Here is a 22560-nt window from a genome sequence, read left to right on the forward strand (position 1 = left end):
CTCCACAATACAAGTAACTATAGGAAGTAAGTGATTGCCAGTGCTCTAGCCAAATAAAGATTTTTAACTTTCTCTAGTGAGCTGATTTCAGGAACTAAATAGATCTCTATCACCTGAGGAACCTGAAATTGCTATTTTCAAACAAAATGTAGGTGCCATTCACAGTTTTGGTACTTTGAATACAGAAATGCAGTGTGTCTTCAGTTAAACATCAACAGATAAACAGAAACCTTCAGTACAGTTTAAAAGGAAACTAAATCTGCAGTTGTTTGCAGTATATCAGTCACCTCTTCAATTGGGAGAGCATGATTTATGTGAGGAAATTGTTTTAAAAAAAAAAACTAAACACAAGATTTATCCCTGTAAGATGTTTCTATGAAAATGTGGCTTTTGTCCAGTCGCTGTTAATGCAAGTTGTAACAGTGTAATGTGGGAGTCTAGTGTTTATATGTTGCATTCCTAAGCTTTAGTCAAAATAAGCCTTGAGGGGCTACAGTAGCATTTCTGTACTTTATCAGCCTGTGGTGAAACTGATGAAGGAGGGAGCTGTTCACATTCAGAAGGGTTTTTTCTGTCCAATTTATTTCCCTTATAAATATTCCCAAGGTTCAGTTTAACGCCTTTTGTTTGCATTCTGATCTGGGTTCTAATTATTCTGCTATTTTTTACATATCTCTTGTATTTAGCAACATATAAATTACAGGGCTGTCAATCTTCAATTATTTTTCTAAGGGAGACTTAAAAACGACCAGACCAGACCAGATCAGCAACCAACCAACCTAAGAGCCTTAAAAATCCCCTGATATATACACACAATAAAATCCTTCACACCAATAGCAAGAACTGAAAGACTGCCATAAAATCAATCCAAACTGAAGGAGTCTTCCTCCAAATGAGAGAGACTTGGCAGGTGTGAAGGGGCTGTGTTCTGGCTTTTAATCCTGCCTTTTTGACACTGAAGATGTCAAGGAGCCTGTTGGTTTGTAGGAGAGGCTGTAAATTAGATTAACTACTGATGTTATATATGGCCACTGACTTGCATCTACTTCTCATCTAATAAAAGAGGGGAGCAATGTATGCGCAAGTCCTTGTTCTACTTCTTGTGACTATTTCCTAATAGAGACTGTGTTGTATTTTTCAGCGTTTGCAATTGCTGTAGGCAATGTTGGCCCATTGTGTGCTAGAGAAGGAAGGTGCACCTTCCATTCAGAGATAAATCGAGGTGCCCTAGCACTGGGCAAATTTATCTCTGAGAGTGATAAATTATTTACTGAATTTTGACATGTACCACTTTGAGTTTCCCTTTTAGCGCCACCTGTTCCCCCAGCCTCTTACTGCTGTTTAAATTGTCGTAGGGATTAGGTAGATGTTCTTCAGGACCATTTTGGAGCTTCCATTTTCTCACACACCTTGTGCTCTAGCTCCACTCGCCAGATGATAGTGCCCTTTAATTAGCCTGAGATGTGGCTCCTGGGTGTCATTAGATTCATAGACTCTAGGACTGGAAGGGACCTCGAGAGGTCATCGAGTCCAGTCCCCTGCCTTCATGGCAAATACCGTCTAGACCATCCCTGATAGACATTTATCTAACCTACTCTTAAATATCTCCAGAGATGGAGATTCCACAGCCTCCCTAGGCAATTTATTCCAGTGTTTAACTACCCTGACAGTGTGAATACTTTTTCTAGATGTCCTAACGTAAATTCGTCCTTTGCTGCCATTTTTAAGCCATGCTTCTTGTTCTATCTAGAGGCCTCAGGTGAACAAGTTTCCCCTCCTTGATGACATCTTAGGATAACCTGAAACTGCTATTCATGTCCTCAGGCTTCTCTATTTCACAAACTAAATATACACCATTCTTTCAGCGCTTGCCTTCAGTAGGTTCATGATTCTAAGACCTTTTAATCTATTCTTGTTGCTCTTCTTCTGGCCCCTCCTCCAAATTTCTCTCATCATCTTTCTTGATGCAGCTGCCAAAGAAGATAGGACACGAATTGATATACCCAGGTGGAGGGTCCTGCATACCAGCGCAGAGTAGAGCGGCTTATTAGAATGAGCGTTTCTCTTTACAAAACACCACCTATTAATGCTCCTAGCATATCATGGTTTGCTTTTTTTGCAACTCTGTATCACACTAGTTTGACTCCATTTGCTAGTTGTTGGTTACCCCTATGACCCTTAGATCTCTTGTCTCACCATACTCCTTCCTAGACAGTCTTCTTGCATATCATTGTAGTGTGAAACTGATTGATTCCTTTTACTAATGGCTAGCACATTTGCATTTACTGGCTTTATTATTGAAACTTGCAGTTCCGGTTTACCTCAGACCATTCTCCAATTTGTCCAGATCATTTTGAATTTGGACCCTGTCCTCCAAGCAGTTGCAATCCCCTCCCAGTTTTGGTATCTCGTCGCCGCAAACCTTAATAGCTTCGTACTTTCTATGCCAACATCGTAAGTCGTTAGATGAAGATATGTGAACAGAGCCGGTCCAAAACAGACCCCTGCGGAACCCCACTTGTTATATTTTCCAGCAGGAGTGGAGCCATTTAATAACTACTCTCCTCGAGACGTTTATCCATGCCAGTTATGCACCCACCTGGGGATATAGCTAGCCTCCTCTCTAATTGTATTGCCTAGTTTATCGATAAGAATATCATGCGAGACCGTATTCAAATGCCTTACTAAAAGTTCTAGGTGAGATGACCACAATCCACCCTGCTTCTCCCTTTATTCCACAAGGCTCGGTTATTTCCTATCAAAGAAAGCTATTCAAGATTGGTTTGACGACTCGCGATGTTCTTTACAAAATCCATTGCTGGCTATTCCTATCTCTTACCACCTTCAAGTGTTTGCAGATAGATTTCTTGTAATTACTTTGACTCCATTATTCTGTCGCTGGACAGAAGTTAAACTAACTGGTCTGTAGTTTCCTGGGTTGTTTTTATTTCCCTTTTTATAGATGGGCACTATATTTGCCCTTTTCCAGTCTTCCGGAATCTCTCCCGTCTCCCATGACTTTCCAAAGATAATAGCTAGAGGCTCAGATACCTCCTCAATTAACTCCTTGAGTATTCTAGGATGCATTTCATCAGGCCCTGGTGACTTGCAGGCATCTAACTTTTCTAAGTGATTTTTAACTTGCTCTTTCCCTTGCCAGATGTACTTTCCCTTGCCAGTTCTGCATCACCCTTGCTCATGCCATAACAAAAACCCTGAAGTGGAGGGAGTTGCACCTATCAAACCTGAGTTTCCCTCATGGCCTCAGAGAATAGAGATGGGACTTCCCAGGGCCACATAGCAAGTCAGTGGCAGAGCCCCTGATTCCTTGACCCTCACTTTGATGCCCTCTCCACTGGACCACACTGTTTCACTAAAGTTTAATTGTTTTTAAATGCAATGTGTATTCAGTTTTTTTATTTTTTTAAAGGCTTTCTTGTGTTAGTGTTTTGAAACATTCAAACCAGTACGTTTTCATGAGGGCTAATGGCTCTGCCAATTTTCAAAGTATTTTAAAACCAGTTATACCTTTTTATGCAAAAATCTATATCTACATTCAGCATTTTATATTACACGTATCTTTAATATTAAGGCAAAATACAATATCTTATTTCCATGTCAAATATGCTGCATCAAGCACCATCCTGGGAAATTCTGCTTAAACCAATAGTTAGGCAAAACACAAAAGGAAAAAACAATACAGATGTTTTTATTGCAGGTTGATCTTGGAAATGTATTGGCCCTCTTATGATCCCGTCTCTTTAAATGTTGCGTCTGTACAGTTTGCAGCAAGGGAGCGTTCTGTTGGCACTTGAAGCTTTAGAGTTAATTGAGGAAAACCACTGGTGGAAGAATACCTCTATTCAATGGATTATCTTCAGGCAGCTGTTGCCTCCTTCTGTCTTGTCTGTGGTGGCATTGCTCCTTACGTTCTAAAAGCCTTATCTTTCTAGAAACAGAAAAGGTAGGTGGATGTTAAAAAAGCCAAACCAGATGTTAAAAATACTTCTGACCCCTGCTTCAGATACCATTAAATTTCTTTTAAAAGCCTGGATGTAAACCAAAGATCAATGTAAAAAATGGAGACTACCTGAATGCCTCCTTATTGAATCCCATATAATACCTATCTAGGTATTTTGATCCTTAATGGGGAATTTCCTTAATTAGTGAACTTTTGTTCTTTAAATATAGTTTTTGTTAAATTATAGGAGTGGGTTGAATTTATTGCCAAACAATAGGATTTAAGAATATAAAAACAACAGAATGTAGTACCAGATTTCACTCTCAGGTTCTAAAAGGGATGTGGTTTAATAGATAGCAGCGTGCGTAAATCCAGGATTATCCAAACTCTTTATAATAAGCTAAAGCAAGAAAATCCTGATATATATAGTCTTCAGAGACAGACTGACTACGTATTTGAGTGTTACCTGAAAATAATGTGGTAAAAGCCAAAATATATATAAATCTAAAATTTTAACAATAGTTAAACAATAAAAAAGAGCTAATAGCTCCTATAGAATCAGTGGTACAATACAGTTGTATTATATTAACTGTTTTCTTTAAAAATAAAAATCACTAATTCAATAAACATGAGCTCCTTAAAGAGCTTTTGAATAATATTTATAAGCTCAGTCAGTGCTGCTATTTTGTCCTGTCTGCATTTTGAATGCAAATAGGTGCTTAGCATTCAAATTAAGGAAACCCCTCGCCCCTGGTATGACTTCTGCTATTCTACATTTTTTTGTTTGTGTTAGAATAATGGCCTGAATTTTAAATTCCAGATTCTGTAACTAATGCAGGTTTTCAAGGGAGATTTAAGAGTGTCAGTCATTTTCTCATCGACAGTTTATTAAGCTTGTTGCTAGGGGTGTGGAAATGCTTATTAATGTACTAAATGGGAGACTAAAAGAAGCCTATACTTTGCAAGTCTCCTGGACTGGATAGTCTATCCTTTTCAGATTTTTTTAGTTAACCAAATCTTGGTCTGATCCCCTGAGCCCATCTATTTATAGAAGTTAAGTGATACTTTACATTAACTGGACAGTTGCAAGCTTCACCTGTCTTCACAAGATTTATCCATGTTGTTTCAGATGATAACTCCAGGCACATTTCTGTCACCCAGCTCTCATGATTTTGGTGAACATGAGTTGCCTCTGCACGGCACCCAGAAAGTTATTCTTAGAGTAGCCATTTTTAAAAATGTAATTATATTATTAGTACTTGTAGGGATTAGCTCTGCCATTAGAATTATCCATTCTAGCATCACCTTGCCTCTTCCAAAAAAACCCCCAAAGAGCTAATTTCACTAGGCCACCCACAACTAAATTTGCCCTGTCTAGGATTTGTCATTTACTGTACAACATTTGACTGATGTTGAGCAGGGTTTTTTCAATTTTATTTGAGAGAATTTATGTTACTTTATTTCTTAAATCCAAACACAGTTACACTATTTATCAGTTTTCTACTGTCAAGGTGCTCTTATGGACCAGGATGTAGGCAGTCTTGCCTAGTAGTTATAGCAGGAGTCAGGTCTAGTGGGCAGAACAGCAGTCCAGGTTGGGGAATGAAGGCATGGATCCACATCAGAGTCAACTGCCAGTTATTACAGCCAGGGGTTAAGCCGGAGTCAGAACGAGGAATCGAAGCTGAGGTCAGATGCCAAATGCCAGAGCTAAGGATCAGGATCAGAAGGTAGAGGCTGGGGTCAGAGCTGGGTCTGGTCTCCAATGAGTGGAGGGGAGGAGAAGGCAGTGATCAAGAATGGAGTAGAAGCAAGGTGAGAACAGGAGATAAGGTGCAGGTAAGAGAGGAGTCAGGAGCAGAGCAGGAATGAGACTGGGTGCAAGGTCCAATGCAGCCATAACAGGAAACTGTCTTAGTGCTCGGACAAACTTCCTGCTCCTCCTCCTGGCTTAGATAATGTAGTTGGACCAATTGGTGGAGCTGGGCGATCCTCCAATCAGAGCTCCTGTGGATGGGGGCCTGGCTGGGGCGATAGTTCTAGTCCTAGCCCACCTAGTTTCAGTAGCCATTGGGTGGAGGCCAGGGACTCCCAGGGTAGGGTTCAAGACCAGGGACATCACAGGTGACTTCTTTCAGAGATATATGCTCTACAAACAATCCTTAAGCAGTACCTTCTTCATTAAAGGAGGATGAAATACTGTGTTCTAAGTAAAGGATTTAGCATGCTTGTCAAACAGACAAGATTTTCTTTTTTTTCAGTCTGTGGTTGCTGTGAGGCATGAAATAGCTGTTCTAGGTTGGGGACTATTAACCTCTGAATTGGAGGTGGGAATCTTCCCTGAAGATGGAAAACCGTAGTGCTCTTCCGGCCGCATTTGTGAATTCTGAGTTCGAAATACAGTACCAAATGTTCCCCACTGAACATTGTCAATGGAGCAAGGAATCTGTGTCCTTGAAACAGCCCCTCTGTTGCTAGTATCTCTCTGTCAGGATTAGGGCTGCACTGAATGAGGTGCTATTACAGGCATTTGTAAAAACAGGGATATCTAGAGTGTGGATGCATCCCTGGCCATCTTGGCTAATAGCCTTTGCTGGATCTATCCTCCATGAACGTATCTATTTATTTTTTGAATCCGGTTATAATTTTGGCCTAAACAACATCCCCTGGCAACAAGTTCCAAAGATTGACTATGCATTATGTGAAGAGGTACTTACTTATGTTTGTATTAAATCTGGTGCCTATTAATTTAATTGGGTGACCCCTGGTTCTTGTGTTATGTGAAGGGGTAAACAATACTTCCTTATTCATGTTCTCCACACCATTTCATGTTTGTATAGACCTCTATGTGTTAGACCATCCTTGCAGAGGGGAAAATACCAGAGACATGCACCACAGTAGCATTTAATTTCAAAAAGGCGAACTACGCAAAAATGGGGAGGCTAGTTAAACAGAAATTAAAAGGGATGGTCACAAGAGTGAAATGCCTGCAAACTTCATGGAAACTTTTTGAAAACAACATAATAGAGGCTCAAACTATATGTATACCCTAAATTAAAAAAAAAAAAAAAAAGTAAGAGAACCAAAAAATGCCACCATGGTTAAACAGAGTAAAAGAGGCAGTTAAAGGCAAAGACATTTTTTAAAAATTGGAAGTCAAATCTTGCTGAGGGAAATAAAAAGGAATAAAAACTCTGGCAAGTCAAGTATAAAAGTTTAGTAAGTCAGGCCAAGAAAGAAGTTGAAGAGCAACTAGCAAAAGACACACAAACTAACGGAAAAAAAAAAGTAAGTACATCACAAGCAGGAAGCCTGCCAAACAATCATCCGGGCCACTGGACAATCCAGGTGCTAATGGAGCACTCACGTAAGACAAGGTCATTACGGAGGAGCTAAATGAATTCTTTGCATCGGTCTTTACTGTAGATGATATGTGGGAGAGTCCCACACCTGAGCCATTCTTTTAGGTGACAAATCTGAGAAACTGTCCTAGATTGAGATGTCTATAGAGGAGATTTTGGAACAAAGAGATAAATTGAACAGTATTAACTCTCCAGGACCAGATAATATTCATCCAAGAATTCTGAAGGAACTGAAATATGAAATTGCAAAACATTAACTGAGGTATGTAACCACCTAAATCACCCTCTATACTAAATGACTGGAGGATGGCTAATGTAACACTGATTTTTATAAAAGATGTCAGAGGCAATCCTGGCAATAACAGGCCAGTAAGCCTAACATCAGTATCGGGCAAATGGATTGAAACTATAGTAAAGAACAGACTTATCGAACACATAGCTGAACATGATTTGTTGGGGAAGCGTCAACATGGATTTTGTGAAGGAAAATTGTGCCTCACCTGTCTCTTATAATTCTTTGAGGGTGTCCACAAATGTGGATGATGGTAATCCATTGGCTTTCAGAAAGCCTTTGATAAGATCCCTCACCAAAGGTTCTTAAGCGAAGTAGGTGAGGAAAGGTTCTCTCCTGGATCCAGTAATTGGTTAAGAGAGAATAAACAAAGGGTAGGAATAAATAGTCAGTTTGTATAGTGGAAAGAGGTAAATAGCAGGGTCCCCCAAGTAGCTTTACTGGGACCAGTGCTGTTCAGCATCTTCTATAATATAATTGGAGATACACCTGTCTCCTAGAACTGGAAGGGCCCTTAAAAGGTCATTGAGTCCAGCCCCCTGCCTTCACTAGCAGGACCAAATACTGATTTTTGCCCCAGACCCCTCTCACGGATTGAACTCACAACCTTAGGTTTAGCAGGCCAATGCTCAAACCACTGAGCTATCCCTCTCTCCCCAAACCTCAAGAATATGTTTTAAAGAATCTGGGAAAAGAGATAAACAGTGAGGTAGCAAAGAGTGCAGACAGTATAAAATTACTCAAGATAGTTATGTTCAAAGTCAAGTGCAAAGAGTTACAAAGGGATCTCTTAAAACTGGCTGACCAGGCAACAAAAGAGCAGCTGAAATTGAATGTTGATAAGTTCAGGGTAATGCACATTGAAAAACATACAAAATGCTGGGGTCTAAATAAACTGTTAAGAAAGAGCTGTTGGAGTAATTTTGGATAGTTCTCTGAAAACATTTGCTCAGCATGCAGTGGCAGTCAAAAAGCTAACAGAATGGTGGGAACCAATAGGAAAACGTTAGTTAATAAGACAGCAGATATCATAATGCCCTATTTAAATCCATGGTACGGTCACACTTTGAATACTGCAGACAGTTCTCATCACCTCATCTCAAAAAAGATATACTAGAATTGGAAAAAGTACAGAGAAGGGCAACAAAAATGATTAGGGATATGGAACAGCTACTGTATGAGGAAAGATTAAAAAGACTGGGGCTGTTCAGCTTAGAAAAGAGACTACTAAAGGGGGATATGATAGAGGTCTACAAAATCCATGCTAGAAGAGTGTCAGATCCTCTACTTTTGTTGCAATCCCATTTTGTGTGTCTATTTATTAATTGTATTGTGATAGCACCTAGAGTCCCCAATATGGATCAGGACCCCACTGCACTATGTACAAATACACAGTAAGTGATGGTCCCTGTCCCGAAAGCTTACAGTCTAACTTAACATCAACGTCTATGTTGGAACATAAGCAAAAAACAGTTTTGCTCCAAGCAGCCAGCTTTCACCTGCAATTTGCAACCCAATAAATGAGTTTAGTCATGATTCATTTTAACCCCTCGTTATTCCCACTTTGCGTGTGTGTGCTTTTATCAGTTTTGTTTTTCAGAACGTGGTTTAGATCTTTTATTTCACAAGATAAAAACAACTCCATTTTTTATAAACCTATCCATTTTTTTCATTAATAAAATAGGTTCGGAATGAAATCTGACACTTTTTAGCATTTCTTTATGTTTTAATTTGAAAACCACACTCTGTTTCCATCTAACAATGTCAAATGTGCAGTTCAAACCTGTAATCTTATAATCATACTACACACCAGAAAATAATTTTGTATCAATTGTGTGAAAATATGCACAAGCTCATTCCACTGCTATATTTTTTTTCTGTAACAGGTTGGTGGTTGGAGCCAGCTGTATCCTTTGTAAAAGCTGTAATGATTTATGATTACGACTGGCATATTTTGTCTTTTCTGTGAAGGCTCAATTGTCTAAATTCCCCCACTCTTAAACTGTTTACCTGCATCAGTGATTAAACTACATTAATTGCATTTTGAGCAGGACAATCACAAGAATTCAGATCAGATGATGGTGCAGTCTGAGGGTCTTGCAAACATTTATCTATGAAGTTTCCTGTAATATGAATGCTAGTTTGCTTTCGTTCTTTCTTTTATACAACAGCAACGTCATTGGCATGGATATTCCATTGATTAGAATAACCCAAGTCTTGTTGTGGCAATACCCTTGTTTTGGTTGTTTTTCATCTGAAATCATGTAATCTATATTCCTTTAATTGATTATTCAAAAGATGTGTCCCTTGAGTGTGCCGGTTTTCTCACAGGCATTGGACAGGATACCACGGTCATGGTCAGAAGTATCCCACTTCGAGGGTTTGATCAGGTAACCATCAGTATAGCTTAAATCTTTTGAGATGTGTGGGGTGTTTTTGTTTTTCTCTGTAAATAGCAGCACTTTCCTTCACAAAATATTACCTTGTCGGTGTGTTATAAATATTAACTCAATTTTACAAAGGGGGATGTGTGGAGGGGAGGTCTAGTGACTTGCCCAAGACTACAAAGGAAATTGGATCAGAACTGACATTAGAACTTGGTTCTTCCTGACTCAGTATTGTAGTCAGACCACTAGACTGTACTACTTTTTTATTTTCTGCTTAATTCAAGCAAGAGGAAAGTGACCAATTTGATTTGCTCTGGTTGTCCCATGGCTCAAAGCATCAAAGAACCTCTCTCCAAAGTTAGCTTAATTTCCACTCTTGTACTGGCTGAACCATTCTTGCTTAAACTTTCCAAGTAATTCTCTTTCATTCAGATAACAGGCCGAAAAAATTCCAAAGGCTTCATCCTTCCAGCTGCAAAGTTCATGATCTGAAAACAGAGGCTTAGAATTGAAACCAATATGCAACACTAGCTATAGCTGTCACTCACTGTAATTAGTTGCTTTTTGTAAACAGTTGTATATAGTAGATATCCATAATTGTTGCATGTTAAATATTATTGTGGGTTGCTTTAGAAGTATAAACTTTTTAAAAATATTTTCCATATTTCTGTGGAAATGGGATGGGGCAGATGATTTTAAAATATGGCTAAATCTCAAGAATTTGAAACAAGGCACAAAATATAGCCTAAACCTGCTAATATTCTGTGGTTTATTCTCATCTTGCTATGAAGTCTACACCTGTAAATCCATAAAATCTTAGGGTATTCATAGAGTGCCATGAATGTGTGAGCCGTTTACAAAACAGTTAGAGAATGTCCTTTTCCTGTGGAACTTTGTTTTATATGAATAGAAACAACACATGGGATAATTTAAACATGAGTAGGAATGGAGTCAAAACAGGTCTGGAGATAGGTGTAGTCAGACTGTAACTAGGTTGAGCCTGATGATATTGATATACCAGGTTTCAGAAGAGAAATAACATTGGCAATACAGTAAAGCAAAGGCCAGCCACAACTTAGCTTGAAAATAAAATGTTAACATATAAGCCAAGAGTGAGCATTTCTTCTGTGTGCTATCACAAGGCTATGCAATAGGTCTGTTGAGGGAATAAGGATTTCATCTTGGGACTTACTGGCCATGCTCAGTACAGTAGATGATGTTGGCTGTCTACACAACACTGAACAGTTTTAAAATCCCAGTCTGACTATTTTGAATAGTTGCTTGTAAGTAGGACATCAGAGCTGTCATACACACTGTTCTTTATCTGAAAGTAAGCAGCGACATAATTCAGTCCACTCACACATCTGTGGTTCTCCAGTTTTTCCTTGCTGCTTGCCCAGAGGGGAGTGGTGTATGTAGGATAATGTTAGTCACCTTCTGCAGAAGCAGTGCTGTCTAAGAGCAGCTTTATTAAAGAGATATAGTAGTCATAGATGCCCTACAAAACAAAATAGAGGGTACAGATAGTAAACAAGACTGGAGTTTGGGAATCGTACCCTGTATATAAAAGACACATACTGGTATGTGTACACTTATGTCAGTAAGGATGATGACATGTCTACCACCTAACTGGTAATATACTGGGCCAAAGATGCATCAAAAGATCTGTAGCGGGTAATGAAAAAACACAGGTATGTAAACACCAAAAGGCAAAACTGAAACTAAAAGGAATTTTCTAGCATTTGTGTCATCTTATTTGAGATGGTCTCGATTAATAGCAAAATGATCATGCATTCTAGCCCTTTCAGGCCCCTTGTAGCGTAGCACATTGGAGTTAAATTATGTAGCAAGGCCCCCAAGCTGATTGTATACAAGGGAATTATACCACAGCGTACCACATCACTAATTGATTATGGAATATTTGATGCAATGCTTTGTTGAAAAACCAGCTCTTGCCATGGATAAATATAAAGACTTACCTTCGTGATCAGCCCAGTGTTTGGGCTGTGGTCAGAATGTGTCTGTGAAACCAGTGAGATCTAGTAAAACAGGAGAATTAAAAATTAAGGCCAAAGTGTGACTTGTGCTGTAAGACGTGACTTGCAGTGGGTGTAAATATACTGATTCTTAAAATTATAGTGAATCTTTATCCTGCCACTGTAGTTTGTCAGGACCTCAGTTTGTCTGTCATGTGAGAAATCTCCAAGTTCTGTCAGGTTCACTGGATTTCTCTGGCACAGCATGAGAAATCCCAAGGCATGAACATTAGGTTTTCTGTTAATGGTAGAAAAAAAATTGTAATTGTATTTTTACACACTGATATTTTACATTCTCTATTTCCTATGCAATTTGAATGAGGCTAGAGGTGGTGTATTCTAAGGCAAGGCCAGCCCAAACAAAGAAAAAGGTCCTCAGGGGACAGCTGTTTAAATCAAAATGATCAGGTTTTTTTTTTGGTTTTTTTTTTTTAGGAAGCTACAAGGTTGCATAGGTTTGAAATAAAGTATGCTTGACATGGTTGATGTATTCACTAGGTTTTAATGAGCATGAATGAGTTGTGGATTTTTGAGAAGACTTAAAAGTTGCTTGTTTTTAAATAAAAAAATGTTTAGGTTTTTTTACTTCACAGCAAATGTCCTTCTTAGTAACTGATTACATGGAATCGTGTGGTACAAGATTTTTAAAGAAATGCACCCCAAGTAAAGTTGAAAAGCTGAAGAGTGGCAAACTGCAAGTTACCTGGAAACATGCTGACTCAGGCAAAGAAGAAATGGATGACTTTGACACAGTGATGTGGGCAGTAGGTAAATTAGATCATTTTAAAATAACTGCTTCTTAAAAATGCTTTCCACTCTTGAAATGAAATCCCTCACCCCTGGTGTTGTGTGGTGTCAAACAGCCTGCCCCTCTACAGGACTTAGCACCTGACCATTGATTCGCACTCTCCTATGCTTGACTTGTTCAGTTACAGTCCAAAAGTTCCCTTTTATCCTGATGTTCAAGGGGGCTGCCGTTTCTGCTAGCTGCCTCTAAACTCCAAGTCCTCCACTACAGTGCTCAGCATCCAGTTAGGAGAGAGTGAGAAGCAGCCTTCTCTAAGAACCCCAACATCTCACAGGAAATCTGGTAGCTGGACATATTTGTGTATCTCGGACTCTCCCAGTGAAGAGCTCAACTGTTTGTCCTCCACTCACCTAAACTGCTCTTGCCTGAGGCGTGAGAGCTGACTGCTGAATCAGTCCTATATACAGAAATGCATGGCAGCCTCCAAGCCATTAAACTAGTCACCAAAAACTTTATAATCAAGAATGAAATCAGTCAGGTTTTCCACTTCAGTTACATCAAATGTTATAGAAAATACCAAGCATATTCGTGTAGAGTCCAAAGTATTGAGTAATGTATAATATCAAGCTTCCAGTACATGGAATGGAAAACATTTTTTCTGCCTCACCTCCCATGACTCTGCCATCACTATCATTATCAATTTGCCTTCACTTGCTATGTTCCCTTATTTAGATTGTACTCTTTTTGGAGTATGGGACCTATTGCCTTCGATTTTTGTAAAGCTCCATGCATATCTATGGCAGGATACATCAGCTGAAGCGGGGAGAAATCTGGCTAACAGATTGCGTTTAACAGACCAGATAAGATTTAAACTTATTGCTCAAGAACTCTGACACTGGAAAAAAAAACAGTTTTTACCATGATTTCATTATTATTCTAATTATAATACTTTTACGATACTCTTTCCTCTCTTGATATTGCATTATAATGGTTGGTTTCAGAGTGGTAGCCGTGTTAGTCTGTATCAGCAAAAACAACGAGGAGTCCTTGTGGAACCTTAGAGACTAACGTTTATTTGGGCATAAGTTTTCATGGGCTAGAACCCACTTCATCAGAACCAAAGAGATTGTGATTTGCCTAAGCTTACTAAGTAGGTCATTGATAGGAACTGGATGTCCTTACATCACTCAGTGGACTGTCCGATAAACCACAGGTGCCATCCTAGTTATCTTTTCTTCTGAGTTAAACTAACTTTTTTGTATCCCTATAACGCAGAGAGAGGGATGTAGGTTATAAATCCTGATCAACTTTTGCTTTGTTGTGTTAGTATTGTGGCTCTCCATCTGAGAGTAATGGGGTTCTTTAAAGTCCATTAAAAGCTATTTTAATAACTAATTCCCTTCTCCCATAACTGAACAAAGGTACAAGTATTTGTGCAGACCAAAAAGCTCATGCTGTTTTAGAGTTGTGACAAGCCTGAAACCTTTAGAAAAATGTTCAAGAACTGAGATCATTTCATTTTTTACACCTGCAAGTTTCCCAAACATCTTATCTGATTGGCTTCAGACTTTCCAGTAAAATTCTACCCTGGTGTATAGTCACACCTGTGAGTTTCTGGTGGATTGAATTACATTTGGCAGAGTTGGAAGTGGGAGCTGTTTTAAAATTGTGCTGATAAAAGAAACCTGTCTTTAGCCTTAACCATAATCTCTAAAGCTAACTAATATACTACTGCACGTCAGTTGAAATGTAAATCCAGTTCACTGCTCTGATTCAAAGTAAAGTTAAATATTAGAAAGCAACGTTAGAATAACTAAATTTGTTTTATATTCTGGAAACTAACAACTGAAGTTTCCTCAGTGTTCACTTTTTCCTCTCCACCTTTTAAGAATTAAACACATTAACTGTTAAAGCTGGTTAATTGATGGGCAGTCAGGGTATGATTCATTGTATTTTCTCTGTATCAACACACCCACACCAGGTGTCTCAGATAATAGACTGGGAAACTTAGTAGTGTTGAGGATTTCCTGTCTGCAGATGTGCCAATTACAATGCTGATTGAAAAAAGTCAGCTTGTAGAGTTAGTTAGAAATTAGCCTCTACAGTTAACTAGTTGTGGTCCGAATCATAGTAAACATTTCACTGTTTAATGTTGACATACACAGAGTGGCACAACAATGCTAGAATTGTATTAATTAATTATTAATTAATTTAATTCTATTCAATCATAGAAAATATATTCTTTTATAGTGTTAACATTGGTAAATAAACTGGCTGTTTATTAAGGGAAATTTGATAGCACTGTTTGTGAAGTTTATCCTCTTAGCTAAAAATGTATAATTTGCAAATTTATAGAATGAGATTTTCACTGTCCTAGATATTCATTCGCCACTTCTGGTAGAGCTGTTTTTTGAAATTATTCAACTTTTCCACTTTTATGGCTCAAGTCACCAAAAGTGGTCTATATTATGCCCCAAACCGTTTTAAATCTCTTGGAGCTGAACTAGGTTTTTAAACAAGTTAGAATATTTGGGGAAATTGCCCTAGTGCAGACAGCAGGTCTTGTAGGACTCCCAGAATTGTATGCAGTGTGGTTGTAGCCATGTGGGTCTGAGGATATTAGAGAGACAAGGTAGGTGAGGTAATCTTTTTATCTTTGTTTCATTAACCAACTTCAGTTGGGTGAGAGAGAAGCTTTCAAGCCACACAATTTTCTTTCAGGGCTCTGTGTGGCTCGAAAGCTTCTCTCTCACCCAACAGAAGTTGGTCCCATAAAAGACAGTACCTCACCCACCTTGTCTCACTTCCATAATGTCATTTAAAAGCTTCAACTCAAAATCTTTGCTTGTAGGCCTCAAAGGGGACTACAATACATTGAATAGACGCATTAAGGACTTTCAGTGATATGGAAGATTAATCTTCTACCTGTGTTGGCAGTTACATAGAGCTCATTATCATAGTATCTGAACATCCATCAAAAGACTGTTTCAGAAGAATTTCCACAAGCTCAGAAGACAGTGGAATTCTGCTGAAAAGACAGTCTTTTGAAATCTGCCATGGTATTATGCAAATAACTTTTACATGTTCTATCTCACCTTTTCTTCCTGAAAGACTTCAAAGCACTTGCGCCATATGGGCCTGATTCATCACTACTTTGTGCCTTAGACAGTAATTTACACTTGCACCACCTGCGTGTAAAATGCTGCCAAATCAAAAGGGAAATGATTTACATCTACTGTATACATGCATAAGTGATGATCCAAGGTGAAAAGCTTTGGAGAATCGGATCCTACATGTTGAGATCACTTCACCAGCCACAGAAATGCTGTAACCTGTGGGATGAATGCAGCAGCTGTTTAGCAGCATACAGCAACACTTCATAACCATTTATAACAGGAAGTGAAGAATAATTATCTGTTTGAAATTGCAAGAGGAATTTAAGAAGGCAGAACATTTGCCTGTGTCAAAGGATAACACCCCAACTTCTGTGAAAAGTGTTATGAGATATTTAATTACTGCAGATCTTGGGAGGGTGCTAATAATCATGTAGGTCAGCTATACCAGATGTGTTTATAGAAGATAAAAATACTTTCTTCCAAGCTTATGGTTCCTGTTTAGGGAGTTGCACTGTGTAGTGGTGGGGCCACTGTTCAGACTGCTAAAGAGATAATATTTTTGTAGGCCTCCCTCTCCCTTTTCAAAAATAAACCACCATATGTTGTTAAAAGCTTGATATAAAAAAAACTTCTCAATGTAGACATCTTTATACTATTGAAAATTGTGAATTAAACATTAAACAGAAGAAAGGAATTCTTGAGCTAAAGAGCTGCTTTACAATAACTCACTATTGTATTGACCTCGTGATAGTGATGTATTATCATGCTACAGCACCTAGGTGCAACGGGGTAAGTTAAGGACTCTGGCAAATATTTATTTGCCTCTGTTAGAGCTTTAACAATATTTGAATATATATTTTTGTGGATTACTAGTTGCATGTCAAATTCTCCCTACCTAAATTTCCCCTGTAACTTCTGTTGGAGATACTAATATTCACTTCCTGTTCTGAAATATTTTTTGTTCCTGTGTGCTGCTAAAGAGCTTACCTGTTCCACCCCAGAGATGGCTGTAGCATTAGATACCTCCTGCTAATAGGTGAGGTCGACAGAAGAGCCCAGCATGTGTGTATGTAGATCACTGAATCTCTGGCACTTGGCTAGCCCTGTGAGTTTATGTGGAAGGCGCTCAGATAATAGGGTGATGTATGCCAGTATAAAACCCTACGATGGGCAAGAGACTCTCAGAGAGAGAGAGAGAAGACCAGAGGAAAAAAGATCCAAACAGCTTTAGTTTTAAAGGTGTGGGAGGAGATTGTATTGAGTCCTCTTGGCCATTCAAATTAATGTTGTGATGCCAGTGTCTTAAGAAACAGCTCCCTTGAAATGTCTGCATTAATCAATGACACATGCGGCATTCTGTGTACATTACTCCCCAACCACCACAAAATAAATCCTTCCCCTTTCACAGTATCTTATGGAGGTTCCTCCATTGTCTTGGGGCTGCTCCTTGCACCCACACTGATGGTGGGTGATTTTTCCAACAGCCTCTACCTATGAGCTAGTTGGTCAGGTCAGGAGTTGGGTCCTTTCTGGTAGAGGGCTGGGTGGTTGGTTAGGGAAAATGGATCCCCTTTGATTTCTGAGGTGCATAGTCTGTGACCTCTCTTAATTGAGGGACTTGGGGAACTTCTAGTGGGAGAATAGGTTACTCCTGCCTGGTGACAATCTTGCAGAATGGGCTTTCCTTGGCTAGTAGTGTTGCAAGGTAGAGGAAATAGAGCTCCATATTCTCTCCTAATACTAGCTGTTCAAACTCCATCATGGAGCCACTGGCAAAGAGAGGGCCAGTGGCTGCAAGATTTTAACTCACTGTAATAACATTTTTTCCCCCATCTCGTCCTTTTTGATCTTGACTCTAGGAGCCTGTAACCAGGCGTGACTTACCCCCATGGCGCCTCCTGCTGGTCACTCCTGGGAATTAGCTCAAACTTGCAGCTGGAGCACCCTCTGCAGGCCCGTGATCCACCTTCTGCTACTGGCCCCGTGTCCCTCCCTGGACTCTGGTGCCCCTTTTACATGGGTTGTGCCCCCTGGCAGCAACCCCTTTTCCTTAGGGGTTTCCCCTCCCTGGGAACCCCCCACCCTCTATCCCCACTTTGCCTCAGTGTAGGCTACTGCCAGTCATTGTCTAGCCCCACATCCTGGGGCAGACTGCAGTATCAGTAACTCATCATCAGCAAAGGGGTTTGGACCTGCTGCCTTGGCCTACCCCTGGGTTGCACCCAACAACCCCAGTACCTCCGTGCCTAATTCTAGGCCGCAGCCTGGGGCTTTCCAGGCAGGAGCTCCCCAGCTCCTCTGCCTTTCCCCAGCCCTGCTTCACCCTAGGTACCTTATCTCAGCTTCCAGCAGCCAGGCCTTTCTCTCTCTGAACACAGAGAGAGACTCTCTGGGCTCCTGGCTTCTCTGCCCTTTTATAAGGGCCTGTGGCTCAGTTTGGGGTGTGGCCCCAGCTGCTGCCACTTCCCCCAATCAGCCCAGCTCAACAGGCTGCTTGCTCCAGCCCCAGCCCCTTTCCTGGGCTGTTTTTAACCCCTTCAGGGCTGGAGCAGAGATCCACTCTGCTACAGAGCCATTGAGGGAGGAGGAGCTATGCTGTGCAATCTCTGTGCCCCACTGAAGTGATAGTTGGGTGAGATTCTCTTTCATGCACTCAAAGGCCTGCTTTCTCACCAGGGGGCTTGCATGAATTCCCCTAGTTCATTAGCAACTTCGGTGAAATGTTAGGGAGCAGGTTTTATCTACCTCCTTTAAATCTGTTGGAAAGTGCTATGGAGTGGCTCCTGCCAACACACACATGGAAGTGTATGCCTTGAGTTCCAATCCATCGATAAAGACAAACCGACTTTATGGACTATCCCAAAACTATTTTCATAGGCCAAGCAGGATGGTGCTCTGGTAAACTGTCGACGCAAAATGAGAAACAGAGACAGAACCAGCACCTAGAGCAGTGGGAAATTTATGGGTTAGCCACACACAAGAGAGCATTGGCTCCCAGATGTATGCAGTAGAGCAAGCATTTTCTAGTCTCTGCTTGCTGTTGTGTTTGCACTTACCCCGCACTGGGATATGGGCACCATGTCTTTGAAATAAAATCACCTTTACTATAAAAATAATTTATGCCTTAAGCTCTTTAAAAGCGAAAAGGTATCAAGTTGTCCTTGTTATATATGCTCTTCAAGCACTATTCCTTCTGACTGTGGGCATCAGGTGATCTCTTTCCTAGTGTGTATGACTGAAGAAAGATCATTGGCTTTCCATATTAAGAAAGGGATAAGCGTGCCTGAATTGTTTTTATACCAGTTTTCTTCAAATGTTACAACCACATCAGTTTGGATTAACCAAGAAAACAAATTTTGCTTTGGAGCTTTCCTTTGATACTTCCCATATGTGGAAGTAATGCCCTGATCTCCTCTGGGTATAACCCTGCGAGGCCTCTGTGCGAAAGGGATGATCTTGAGAATCCTGTTCAGGGACTAGGCTGGCCATTGGATTCTTAACCTTTGAACTTTTCAGTGGAAAATAATGCATCTCTGTTAATCTCAGAAAACCATTACCACTAATGTTGTGTAGTTTGTTGAGAGCCTGGATATTTTGTTCTGAATTCCCATTACATTTTGTTTGTCTTTCTTGCTTATTTTAATTCCTAAATCTCCCAGCAGGATGTGATTTCACCATTCTCCTGCTGGAAAGTTGTGTCACTTCCATTAAATGTTAGCCAGAGATGGAGTCTTTCTAGGGTTTTCCCAAGGCCCCATTGCAGTGACATGCAACAAGACTCTTTTAGACAGGATTGTTCTTAAAATGACATTTATTTATTGTTGTCTGGTGTGAGAGGGAATTGGCTGATGCTAGATGTGCTGCATGTTGTTTCTTCCCTTGGTTTAATGCACGGATATGAGGGATCTGTATTTTGATGCATGTTTCTTACATTTATCATCATGTGGCTCCGGCAATTGCTTCTTAGTGTTCTGTCAAAGCTAGCAAACTCGGCGTAATTTACACTTTGATCTGTGTGTGAGAGTGCATTTTTGAACAGCTGAGATGTGAGTTGATGAGCAGTCCCCCTTTGCAATTTCCAGCTTTGTAGAATCACAGAAATAAAGGACTGGAAGGGACCTCGAGAGGTCATCTAGGACAGTCCCCTACTCTGAGACAGGCCCAGGTAAACCTAGACCATCCCTGACAGGTGTTTATCAAAACTGTTCTTTAAAAAGTCATCAGTGATGGGGATTCCACAACCTCCCTTGGAAGATTATTCCAGAGTTTAACTACCCTTATAGCTGTAAAGGTTTTCCTAACATCTAACCTAAATCTCCCTTACTACCGTTTTAAGCCCATTACGTCTTGTCCTACCTTCAGTGAACACGGAGAACAATTCACTGCCCTCTTTATAATAGCCCTTAACATATTTGAACACTGTATCCAGTTCCCTCCCCTCCCATTATCTTTTCTCAAGACTAAACATGCCTAGTTCTTTTAACCTTTCCTAAGAGGTCAGGTTTTCTAAACCTTTTATCATTTTTGTTGTTGTTGCTTTCCTCTGATCTGGAATCTCTCCAATTTGTCTACATCTTTCCTAAAGCATGTCACCCAGTATTTCAGCTGAAGCCTCCAGTGCTAGCTGGAGTGGGACAATTACCTCTGGTGTCTTTACAAATGAAACTCCTATTAATACACCCCAGAATATTAGCCTTTTCATGACCGCATCATACTGTTGACTCCTATTCAATTTGTGATCCACGATAACCACTTGATACTTTTCAGCAGTCCTACCACCTTTCCAGATATTCCCCATTTTGTAGGTGTGCATTTGATTTTTTCCTTCCTACATGCAAAGTACTTTGAACTTGTCTTTATTGAATTTCACCTTGGTGATTTCAGATCCACTCTCCAATTTGTCAGGGTTGTTTTGAATTCTGATCCTGTCCTCCAAAGTGCTTGTAACCCCTCCCAGCAGGGTGTCATCTGCAGATTTTCTAAGCATACTCTCTACTGCATTATCCAAGTCATCAATGTTATCCATACATTCATGACTTGGATGTCAGTATGAAAACACTGTTTGGTGGAAAATGCTCCAAAGTAATTCCATGCCACCATTATAACTAATGCTACCTTTCCTTCAAAGTTCTTTATAAGTAAACAAAGGAGTCTATTCTCCTTACCATGGTGAAGGTAGAAGCTGGTGACTATCATTAATAGTGATCAGTCAGAGCATTGCTTTACATGAATATCAGAGCCAACCTTTATGGACACACAAAGTCGTTGGTCATGGCCCCCTTGAATTGGGAGACATGCAAAGAACCTTAAATTTCAAACTTATGTAAACTACTCTGTAGGTCTGCTTGTTTGTGATTTTAGTCCTAAAGACCACAGGTTATCCACCCAGTTATACAGTTACCCAGCAGTCCGGTGTCCAGCAGAACCAAAGCCATAGATGCTTTGATTTTTGTTGTTGGTTTTGGCAAGACAGTAGATCACATCACTGCTATAGTGGATGGTGCTGCACAGTCTACTTTTGTTGGCATGAGGACAGCAGCAAGCTCCTTAACTGCTGCTGAGCTAATTCCTGTGCTGAGCAGCTAATATCATCTTCCCCAGAAGCCGGGGCAGTTCAATACCACAAGAAACCATAAGGTATAGCAAACCAAGCAAGTGGCTAATCATAGCTCTGACGCAGACTCTGTGGCCTTTGCCAAGTCACACAAGCAGAGCTGATAAGAACTTACAGGTCTCCATGGGTGATATTTTCAAAAGTGCCTTTGAAACATGAGTGCTTTTGTTGGGACGTACTCCTAAATCATTTAGGTGCTTTTGAAAATCTGACACACAATCCATGTTTTTTACTATTTTCTCCCCTTTCAAATGTCAGTTATCGCCAGCTGGCTCTCCTTGCGCATTATTGGCTACTTTCTTATAGGCATCATAGTAGATGGAGGGATTTGAAGGAGAAGAGGGTAATGGCCTTAAAAATGAATTCAGGGAGGGTGGTCAATGCATTAAGGGACAGTGTGGAAGAAAATGCAAGCTGTGGGAGAAGTAGACGAATGAGGGATCAAGACAGGCATCACTGGTTGAGTAGAGAGTTAACGCAATAAGAGCCCATAGCAGGTGAACAATGAGGGACATGGTTGTGAAGGAGCAGTTAAACTTGATGTATATGCCAGAACACCATCTTGCTAGCCCTCCTCAAAATCCTCTGACCAGTCCTATGCATAGTGGTGTGTGATCATGGTAGACAGGATTCCTTTACTGCAAAAATGCTTTGGCAGTCCCTGGTGTGAAGCTGTCAAAGAAATGGTAGTGGGCAGAATAATTCCAATTTCCAAGGAAGTGGTAAAGGAGCTATAATAAAGTCCTACTGAGGTGATATAAACAACCCCCTTTATCTGCACTAGGAAATCTTCAATGAATAGACTGCTATAGGCATACTCACAGACTTGTGTTGTGTTTTTTTTAATTTCCTGTCTGCGCCTGTTACTGTGGCTTTTCCTGATGGTAGTTGGCGGTACTGTCAACATGATGGTGCCATAGGCACCAATTCCATGGATGCTAAAAAAAAAATGGGTGCTCTGCACCCATGGATCAGCACCTCCCGTCCACCAATGGCCCCAACTATCAGCTCCTCCCCCTCCATCCCAGCACCTCCCGCCACGAT

The 22560-nt window shown here is 40.2% G+C and overlaps 1 protein-coding gene across 3 annotated transcripts in view; it reads left to right on the plus strand.

The window, feature by feature from the left end:
* Positions 1–22560, plus strand: part of TXNRD2 (thioredoxin reductase 2) — a 54201-nt gene that overhangs the window by 11130 nt on the left and 20511 nt on the right. For all 3 annotated transcript variants that reach the window (XM_032771190.2, XM_032771192.2, XM_075059973.1), the window contains exons 9-11: positions 9502–9521; positions 9914–10005; positions 12632–12806. In XM_032771190.2, coding sequence (XP_032627081.1) covers positions 9502–9521; positions 9914–10005; positions 12632–12806 — 287 coding nt within the window. The remainder of the gene's footprint in view (positions 1–9501; positions 9522–9913; positions 10006–12631; positions 12807–22560) is intronic.

The sequence above is a fragment of the Chelonoidis abingdonii genome, chromosome 22 (assembly GCF_003597395.2).
Source record: "Chelonoidis abingdonii isolate Lonesome George chromosome 22, CheloAbing_2.0, whole genome shotgun sequence".
Taxonomy (NCBI): Eukaryota; Metazoa; Chordata; order Testudines; family Testudinidae; genus Chelonoidis; species Chelonoidis abingdonii.